Below are 10,666 nucleotides of genomic sequence, written 5' to 3'. Positions count from 1 at the left end.
TCCCCTAATTCCCCTAATGCTAACCGTGTTTGGCGGTTGGCACACTCCCTAACCCAATTCAACGCCTCCACTTTTCTTCCCAACCATCACCGATCCTCTCTCCATCTCTCTCGTTGCAACCGCCGGCACCATCACCAACCACCACCACCACCAATCTCCATCTTCGTCTCCAACATCATTCATCCATCTCCCTCACCACTCATCCATCTCCATTTTCATGATCATAAAGCAGCAAAAGACAGGGTCCGACTACCGATCACTCATCACGTTTCTCTTCTCCCAGTTCCACACACTCAAGTCTCACACAGCATCCACCATTCACGGCGCCTCAAGCTCATGCTCCACCGTCCATGATTAACTGCGCCTGGAGCTCCGCCGCTCGCGATTCACCACGCCCAGAGCTCCACCGTCCGCGTTTCACCGTGCCTCGAGGTCCGCCGTTATGTGCGCTATGGCTTCCCTCTCCGACAGCCTCAACTCCCATTCTCCCTCTGCCCATGTCCAGATCTTGAACATTAACTGATTTCAGAAACAGCCCAATGGAAACGACGAGGTTTAATTTCTTTATCAGATCTACAATTAGGGTTTAATTGCCCAAATGGTTTTGCTATTAATTTGTCAATATCACTCTTTTATATTCAATTTTGGTGTTTTCAACTCGTTGCTATTGCTGTAGCTTTGGCACTTCATTCTACAATTGAGCCAAATGTGTGAATTGATGAAATTTGCCCACACTTGGGATACTGAAATAGTTAACAACTTAACATACGTGGCTGTTTAGCAATATGAATATATAGTCAATGCCTTATTGTCTAAAATAAAGGTTTATGCTGAATTAGGGATCATTTTATTACTGAATTTTTTGAACTATTGCCTTGTAGAATACAGATAAATTTGATGAACACGTCTTGACCTTCTTTATCTGAAACATTTTCTATGTCATTGCTTAATTACTTTTTAGATATTCATATATTTGAAAATTGAAAATAATCAAAGCATAAAGCCAAGAATAATTGGACTTGAAACCATCACAATAGTGTCATCTAATAATTGTAACCTGGCAAGTGCGGCGGCACAATGAAAAGAAGAAGGGATGAGTGGCATTGGCTGTGCACGGTGGTTGGTGAGACAATGAGAAGCAAGGGAGAATGAGAGTTGGCATGAGAGAAAAGAGAGTGGGAGACGGAGATAGAGATTGGTGGTGGTGGTTGGTGGTGGCGCCGGTGGTTGCAGCGAGAGAGATGGATGAGAGGATGAGCAATGATTGGGAAGAAAAGTGGAGGTGTTGGAATGGAATGAGATTGGGAAGAAAGGTGGAGGCATTGGAATGGATTAGGCAGTGTGCCAAACACTGTTAGGATTAGGGGGTAAAATTGTGGAAACAAAAAATTGACTATCAAAAAATTAACAAAAGGATATAATTAAAGCATATTTAAAACATCGAGTATAAAATTGAAATAAATTAAAACTTAAGGTATTTTTGAAACTTTTCGAAAACTTTAGGGACAAAAAATATGCTTTACCCTATTTTTATTTAGTTATGCACAGGTCAACCGGTTCAACCTCTAATCCACCCGTTCAACCTGTAATTCACGAGTAGAATCAGTGACCTGATTATTCAGTCACATGCTCAGTTCGATTACTGATTTGGTATGATAACTATGCTCTGAATCTCAAGTAAATTATTTGGTTGTAATATATTTGTTTTCTGTATCAGAAAATCTTTACGACAACTCAGCAAGCTCTAAAATTTGTTATGTAAAAAAGATACCTCGAGTTTCAAAAGCTGAAATGTGATAAATTATAACATGATAAAATTAGAAGCAAATACGTTGAACTGAAATCGAACTATATTTATCCATATAGAAATCAGGTACATTTCCATACTTATAGTTTTTATTTTCACTCTTTTGGAACTGAAATTGAACAATGTCCAAGTTAAGCTGGATTCTGGAAATGCTTTATATAAATATGATTTCTGAATTCTGAGGCCGTGTAGTACTGGTAGCGTCCTGAATTTCTAATTAATAGATATTTAATGCTTTGGTGTGTAGGACCCGTGGTTCTCTCTTAAATCAATGATGGCAAATTTTTGAGATCTGACAGTGGCAATATCTGTTTGCAGGGTGGTTTTGACATTATTTGCAGTGGGAGGAACAAGATTGAAAATCAGAGCAGGTGCGACGCTTTGTTGTTATATGATTAGTTCATTTAAGTTCTTATTCTGGCTTGTTTAAGTATGGACAACAATACAATATAAGAGTAATTTGATTTACTTATTTGTGTAGTTCAAACAAGCTGGAGAAACAGCAAAGTAATTTGATTTACTTTTGTTTTTGCTTTGTTGTGGCTGAACCTGTTGTGTTTAAATCAACACCTATATTTTGATATGTTGAACTTTCAATTATGTTAGTTATTGTGTTTTATGACTGCAGTTTGTGACTTTGTGAAATTGAACTTGTTACTTCTCATGTGTTGGTATTTTATTGCATATATTTATTGGCTGAAATGGCATAGGCAAGGTTTTTAATACACCAGATATGACTAGGACGGGTAAAATTGGAAAAATCGAACCAAACCGATCAAATTAAATTCTGTTTGGTTTGATTGGGATCAGACAAAAATAGCCGAATCAAATCAATCCAATTAAATTCTGTACGACTGGGTCAGATATTTTTCTATCAAAACCGAACCAAACCACATTGCAAATACCCTAGTAAAGTAGTAATTGAAATTTTAATTGAAATTAACCCCTGTTAAACTTGTTTATTTTAATTGAATTATGAATTAAACTGTTCTAATTTTAGTTTTTCCCTTTCCCCAAACTAGGACTGGTTAACAGTGGTTCCAGAGCTCAAACTAGGAGCCAAAGTAGAACAAGAGTTAGCATAGCCATTAGAAGAACAACTAGGCGGCGGGAGCTTCACCACAACATGGCCTAATGAGGATGGTTCACAACACCATCACTAGAAGAAGAAGCAGTGCCAGGTAACTTTTTCATAGGTCCGCCAACTAAGGCCCATTTGGCCATTTTAAATAGCAACAAGGAGACGAGGAATTCACCAAAAACGTGTTTTTCTTTTGTTTTTATTGCTTTTTAACTTTTCAGAATGCAAAGTTGACAAAAAAACATTAATATTAGTCATTACATAATTCATTGGTTATGGCAACAAATGATTAATCATGTTTGAGCATTGAGCATTCTTGATTGGCATGAACAAGGCTACGCAATCTCTGAAATGGGTTCTGTTGGAATTCATTGATAAATGTAAGGACTTGAGATCCTTCAAGAAAATTCATGCACAATTATTGACCTCTGCCCTTGTTTCCAATGACTTGGTTGTCGCCAAAGTTGCAAATCTTTTTGGTAAACATGTCATCAATGTTCATTACACCAGCAATTACTTGAAGCAAATGGATTGGAGCTTGAGCTCCTTCCCTTGCAACTTGTTCATTTCCAGCTATGCTTCTTCCCACTCACCCAGGGCTGCAATTCTTGTCTATAGATGGGTTTTCAAAAATGGATTTGTTCCTGATGTGTTCACTGTCCCAGCTGTCTTGAAATCATGTGCTCGATTCTCTGGGATTTTCGAGCTTAGGCAGTTGCATGCAGTGGTAGTTAGGAACGGTTTGTGGTGTGACATGTATGTGCAGAACAGTCTTGTGCATGTGTACATCATTTGTGGGGACAATGCTAGTGCTTGCAAGGTGTTTGATGAGATGCCTATTAGAGATGTGGTGTCTTGGACTGGTTTGATATCTGGGTCTGTGAAGGCTGGGTTGTTTGATGATGCCATTGCATTGTTTTTGAGAATGGATGTGGAGCCTAATTTGGCAACTATTGTTAGCATTCTTGGGGCTTGTGGAAAACTGGGTTGTTTAAATTTAGGGAAAGGGGTTCATGGGTTGGTAGTTAAATGTCCATATGGGAAGGAATTGGTGGTAGACAATGCGTTGATGGATATGTATATGAAGTGTGAGTCTGTTGCTGATGCAAGGCAAGTGTTTGATGAGATGCCTGAGAAGGACATTATTTCTTGGACTAGTATGATAGGTGGATTGGTGCGATGTCAATTTCCAAATGAGTCACTTAACCTGTTCTATGAAATGCAGGCATCAGGTTTTGAGCCTGATGGGGTTATACTGACCAGTGTTCTTTCTGCTTCCGCAAGTCTTGGGCTTCTTGAATATGGTAGATGGGTCCATGAATACATTGATTGCAGCTGCATCAAACAAGATGTTCATATAGGAACAGCATTGGTTGACATGTATGCAAAATGTGGTTGCATAGAGATGGCACAGCATGTCTTCAATGATATGCCTTCTAAGAATATCAGAACTTGGAACGCCTTTATAGGTGGCCTAGCAATAAATGGACATGGACAAGAAGCATTGAAACAATTTGAAGAGTTGATTGAATCTGGGACCAGGCCTAATGAGGTGACGTTTTTGGCCATTTTCACAGCATGCTGCCATTCCGGCCTGGTCGATGAAGGTCGTCAGCTTTTCAATCAGATGACGAGTCCAAGTTACAATATTTCACCGTGGTTAGAACACTATGGATGCATGGTTGATTTGTTCTGCAGGGCTGGGTTGGTGGGGGAAGCTATGGAGTTGATAAAGACAATGCCAATGCCGCCCGATGTGCAGATCCTAGGAGCTCTCTTAAGTGCCTGCAGTACATATGAAAATGTTGGATTCTCCCAAGAGATGTTAAAATCACTTCAAAATTTTGAATACCAAGATAGTGGTATATACGTTCTTCTATCGAATCTATATGCAGCAAGCAAGAAATGGACTGAGGTGAGAAGCTTGAGGAGACAGATGAAAAGGAAAGGAATAAACAAGGTTCCAGGTTCTAGCATTATAAGAGTGGATGGTAAAAGCCATGAATTTTTAGTTGGAGATAATGACCATTCTCAAAGTGAGGATATACGTGTAGTGTTAAACACACTTGCGAATCAAATCGATACCCTTTCTTGATTATTGTCTTAGGCTTGGTTTATGTTTGTCTATGGTCTTTGATCAATGAAATTTTGACACCGAAAACTGGTGGAGGTTATGAATTTATTTCTAGCAAAAGTTATAAATAAAATCAGGGATTCCTGCTAATATGGCCCTTTTCTTTTTCCACAATTCGTGTTTTCCTTGGAAGAATTGTACAATTTATGTAGTATATCATGACTATGATTATTATAGTAAAATCAACTATCAAGTGTGCGCAAGAGAAAATATACACTAATGTTGCAGACTTCTTCGTTGATTGCACTTTGAGTGGTAGAAAATTGAAAAAGACTTGCTTGAATAAAAACAACTTAGTCGTGATTTATATTTCCGAGTAATGGACATGTGAATCCAAGACTTGAAATAAATAAATAACTCCTTTAAAATTGTTGACATGGTTCACTGAAAATCATAGCTTTGTTAAATGAAGATCATGTTTTCTTGGACAACACTAAGTGCATTACTATTCATTAAAGTGATCTAATAGCCACATTTTTTTTTTTTGGTCAGTAGATTGGACAACCCTCAATCCTAGGTACACTCACACACCCACACATTCCTCACACACTTACCATATTTTCTCCTTGATTGCAACCGGTAGGGTTTGAACCTGCGATCTTTGAGGTGAGGACGGGGGATATGCCATGTGAGCTAAGGCTCATCGGCTAATAGCCACATTTAAATGATAGGAGATTAAAATTTTTAAAAATTCAAATTTAACTTTTAATATCTTAAGTACATGATGTAGTTAAACTTGTCATCTTGTTCTTTATGAGATGTTTCCTTTTCTCGGAACTTCTGTTTTTTTTTTATGAAAAAAATTGGCCTTGCCTTTTTTCTTAACCAAACTCATATTCCTATCATAAAAAAAAAACCCTATTGGGCTTCAAAGTGGGTTTTAATTTTTTACACCAAAAAGTGATATTGTATTGGTTTACTTGTCCCTTATTTGTGAGTCTTCATTCTTCAACTTTCTTTAGGCCGAGTAGGAACTGGGAAAGTTTCGTATTTTACCATACAAGACATGGGCATAACTTTCATAATGTTAAATATCATTCCACACTTTCTGCAACTTGTTGGATATATATTTGTGGCCCTTCCAACTCAACAAACTCCAAATGACGGTTGGGAATTTGAGTTGCTTAATTGACAAGTTAGTTAGTTAGTTACTGGATAAAGCTGAGTTAGTTATACCAACCAACTGTCACTTGCACTAAGTGTATCTACATTAGCTATTTTTAATCATGTAAAAACTTTATTCATTGTATTATATCAATGAATAAAGTTCATCTAATACAATCATGTACATTTAGTGATACAATCTTTTATTTTTAATTATTAATGTCGAAAACCAATCACTATACGAGGAGTTGGAACTTGGAAAGTTTGAGCTTTTCATAGTACCTTAAAAGGAATGGCTTATGTTGTTTTGGTTGCTAAGGACATTCACTTTTTGAATCCTTATAAATGCAGAGTTTTCTTTATAATAAGTCGAGTAAATGCATCAATCAATTAATTAATTATTTTCTTTATTATATAATATGATAGTATATTGATCCCCACTCCCTCCAACAACCAAAGCAAGAAGCACGAAGCACCATGTGACAATCTCATTGGAAGAAAAAAAAGGAAAAAAGAAAGAGGGCCAATGTTCTGTTTACAGAAAAGGATAAAACCAAAGTACAAAAGAAGGAACAGCACTATGCTCTGTTACATAATTGGACTATTGCATTTTTGCATATACCAAAATGCTGTATATGGTGAAGCATGAAGATAAGATTGCTGTTTAATACATGAAGATCTTCCTTATTGATCAGAAACCGTAGAAAAGGGAATATAATTTGACACACTAGGATACATAATGCAAGTCCTTTTAACTTAAGAAAACAAATGTGAGGCAGAATATGCAAACCAATGTTTACCTAACAATGAAATAGTGGTTGATAGCTACTCTACATGCTAGCGGTCCAAGATGTGGATGTTTGCCCAAACTATCACTGCATATCACACAATCATCCTTTTATCCTTTAGTCCCTTTGCCGTTACTAGATTCTTTTAATTTCAAGCAAAAACTTTGTACCACAAAACAACAACTTTCAACTAACCTACTCTATGTTGTGTATACCCTTAATTCATGTTAAATTGTCGTATTTATACTTACCTCTATTCCCAGTCTTAGAATAATACTTGAGCTGTCTTTATGTGATCTTAAAGGTCACAAGTTTAAGCCGTGAAATATACTACTAATGCAACATTATACATTTTTAATGCAGTATTTGATAAGTTTCAATGCAACAACTAGCTTAGTTTCTGTTAAAACATTTGATAAGTTCTCTTGCAGAACACAGAACAGTTGTATCCATCGCCATCAACATCTCTAGAGTGTTGTATATATAGGACCTTGATGCTTCAAATTTGTGTTCCTCCTTGGCATGCCATGTTTCAGTTGAGCATGGCTTCAAATCAAAGCATGATTACCAATACAAACTACTCGAGCTTTTTATCGAATTAGAGACCCCAAAAATGTACAAAGAAGTTGTTTCAACAACTGGCAATTTGAAAGAAGATACCGGGGACCAACAACATCAATGGATTGGGAATGCTATGATAATATGTCCTTACACGCATGTGGCACATGATCACTTCATTTCTAGTTTGGATCCCATGTGGCCTTTGCTTAACACATGGCAATGTCATGTTTGATAGGATGTATAGGGCCTACAAACTTTTTCTTATTAATAAATCTTTTATGTATATTAATTAAACCATCTATTTTTTTATATCAGAGTTCACAAGTAATAGTAAAAGCTATTAAAAAGAGTGTCATGCTATCTTGAACATTTATTGGTATGCAAAGTTGATAAATTGAAGTTTCTTTGCCTAATTAGGCTGAGGGAAGAAATTTCATTTCTATAAATATAAATTTAACACATTATACTTTATCATCTTAATTGAACTTGGCAAGATTCGAAAGTAAATAAGTGCATTCTAAATAAAAATTAATGCAACTAAATTTTATTGTGAGAATACAGAATCACATTTATCAATCATATGCTTTTCTATATGCCTCACATTAACATATGATTCTATCAAATTTTCCATCATCTTAAACAACATATTCCAAGTTAATCAAACAACTTATTAGAATATAAAGTAAAATCGCATTCAGAAATGTTTAAGATTCACAAAAAAAGATGTGGTGCTAAATTAATACAGTAAATTTTGAGCGACTCTTCTTACTGTCAATCATTTATGTAAATATAAAATAGCAAATTTGTATTCATGTAAAAAATATCTAAATTGTACTCCCACTCAAGTATTGGTCTGAATCACAACCGTTGAAATTTGAAAGCAGTTACTTCAAGACAAGCAATGAACATGATTGTTGCACTATCTGTCCCATTCTAAAATTATTAACACTTGATCCTGTTCAAGTTGGACTATATTCTGCATGAACACCTTCCCCCACCTCTTCCCAAGCCATGCATTGTGTCCTCTGTTTGTCTCTCTTCTTTCCAAATAGAAGATCTTTGTTTACAAATTTAATGAAGTGTTTTTGTGTGGTTGAAGTTGAAACTTTGCCAAGTCAAACAAAAATTACTTGAATAGAAAATATACTGTCAAAGGTACGCTGAAGAGTGGTTGAAAGGTAAAATTAGTTAACATGGAGTAATACTAATAACTAAAAAGGTACTTACAAGTTACAAATTGAGAGGAAATCATAGTTTCACATGAAGGGAGAACAAAGTACTTTCACATTTTTCAGGTCAATCACAAGTACTTTACAAAAGAAGTTCACCACCAAATAAAAAAGAGGCTAGAATACTGATATAACACTATAGCTTCTTCCACCTCCAAAATTCTATTCCTAGTCTCATATCTTCCGTGCAGATTAAGAAATTGCAGCTACCTTGACATGTCATACTCCTGAGGATAAGCAAGTTGCTGTTCCATCTGCCAGCTTAACTTGGAAGCAACACCTTCATGACAGGGAACATACTCCTGTGAAACAAAGAATATTATTTCATCTTCTGCCTAATTAAATACATTCTCTCTACCACAGTAATAAATGTCACACTTTTAAGGTTTAAATATACTAAATCTATCAACTTGCAACGAAATGAGGTTATAGATAAAACATGGTAGCAGTAATATAGTTAATTAGTTATATGTGTTGCTATGAGAAATCACCTCCAATTTCTTGACAAGCTCTTTTGCTGTTGGTGCTGATACAATTATATGGCGAGCATTTGGACTAATAAACCCTTCTTCCACAGCTTTGTCAATGAATGACAACAAGGAATTAAAGTATCCATCAACATTTACTAACCCCACCTACAGGTTGAAAAGTATCAAATCTAGTTAGGCAACTTTGTAAACTTGAGCTTATAGTAATTTATAGTAATAGAGTTTCCAATTAAATGGGAAAAGTGAAGTATTATTACTGGTTTGTCATGAATCCCAAGTTGAGCCCATGTTATGACTTCAAGAAGTTCCTCTAGAGTCCCATAACCACCTGCATGTAACTTCCATGAGCTTTTCAACAACTTAAAAAGAGAAATTGGAATTCACTTTAGTATTAACTGTTCTACATAAAGAGTGAATTCACTAAGAAAGTAAATACTAACTTAAATCCAACAAAGATTTTAATGTATAACACTAATTTTACTCATCAAATGTTTAAGCCAAAAATCCATTTTTCCTTATAAAGTGCAATGCATGCCATTATGGATTCGGTTCGTAGCTTGACAAGCCATTTTGCCTACCATTAAGATCAAGCTTTGATACATTTTTACTCTGTATATTGTGTAACAATGAACATAAACTCATCCACTTTTGGATTAAGTATAAAATCCACATTGAATAAGTTCACATTCTATCTAAAAAGTGAAAAAGTATGTGTCGAATTAATGTGCAAATCAAAATAAGTACCCAAAAAAAAAATTTATTCCCATATTTTTGTCATCTAAGCAATAGAGTGATTAAGAGCTTTATCTTTGCGTGCCTCCTCTCTACTCTGTCACAAAAGTGCAGCACTCAAATACTAAGATTGATAACTACTAGAAAGAAAAAAACAAAAAGGTCTTAGAAAAGGATAAAGCATCATTCCAATTTCAGGTACAGGTGCTAATTAGAAACCTTATCATGTCAAAGTTCTTCATTTGAAAAAGGGTAAGGCTTTTGTACAATCACGTCATGGTTTGAAGTGAAAGGTAAAATTGGTATTCAACCAGAACCACAGATAAACTCATAGCAGCTCAAGTTCTTTGTTTTTGGCCAAAGATGGTTGAAAAGAGTGGCACCCTAATCAATCATCACAGTCATAGCATTGGAATATGTGAAAAAAAAATAAAGTCACAGAGAAATTGTTTTTTTGGCAGCAGGGTCAAATTGAATTGAATATACATAACTGGCACAAAAAAGTTTTTATTTATTCGATCCGCTTTTTTAAATCATGAAAAACCTTGTCTACTTCTGGTTTCTTCAAAATGACTCATGAATAAGTCAGACCCAAAATAAGGAAAAAAAAATGTCTTAACAAGTGAAGGAAGGACTAGTCCACATCCATTACTTATATATGGCTCCAAAATCATAAACAAGTACATAATATCAATATTAATATAGTTAATTAACTTGTCAACAACATTCATGATTAGGCGTG

The 10,666-nt window shown here is 35.5% G+C and overlaps 2 protein-coding genes across 3 annotated transcripts in view; one reads left to right on the top strand and one right to left on the bottom strand.

Moving 5' to 3' along the window:
* Nucleotides 1,532-5,112, top strand: LOC107626492 (pentatricopeptide repeat-containing protein At4g38010). 2 transcript variants are annotated; one of them, XM_021116768.1, is made up of 3 exons: nucleotides 1,532-1,677; nucleotides 2,126-2,178; nucleotides 2,830-5,112. In XM_021116768.1, exon 3 carries the CDS (start codon nucleotides 3,214-3,216, stop codon nucleotides 4,981-4,983), a length of 1,770 nt encoding a protein of 589 aa, XP_020972427.1. In that variant the 5' UTR covers nucleotides 1,532-1,677; nucleotides 2,126-2,178; nucleotides 2,830-3,213; the 3' UTR covers nucleotides 4,984-5,112. The 2 variants fall into 2 exon arrangements, with proteins under 2 accessions (XP_020972427.1, XP_016184871.1); XM_016329385.2 differs by lacking the exon at nucleotides 1,532-1,677 and having other exon boundaries at nucleotides 1,995-2,178.
* The window catches only part of LOC107626491 (cytokinin riboside 5'-monophosphate phosphoribohydrolase LOG3), a 4,311-nt gene continuing 2,276 nt past the window's right edge, over nucleotides 8,632-10,666 (bottom strand). Inside the window, exons 5-7 of the mRNA XM_016329384.2 lie at nucleotides 9,450-9,520; nucleotides 9,196-9,339; nucleotides 8,632-9,006 (exon numbers count right to left, since the gene is read on the bottom strand). Coding sequence (XP_016184870.1) covers nucleotides 8,911-9,006; nucleotides 9,196-9,339; nucleotides 9,450-9,520 — 311 coding nt within the window. The 3' untranslated portion in view covers nucleotides 8,632-8,910. The remainder of the gene's footprint in view (nucleotides 9,007-9,195; nucleotides 9,340-9,449; nucleotides 9,521-10,666) is intronic.

This window comes from Arachis ipaensis, chromosome B02 (genome assembly GCF_000816755.2).
Source record: "Arachis ipaensis cultivar K30076 chromosome B02, Araip1.1, whole genome shotgun sequence".
In the NCBI taxonomy this organism is placed as follows: domain Eukaryota; kingdom Viridiplantae; phylum Streptophyta; class Magnoliopsida; order Fabales; family Fabaceae; genus Arachis; species Arachis ipaensis.
Note: the sequence above shows the minus strand (reverse complement) of the source record. Positions and strands in the feature narration are given on the sequence as shown.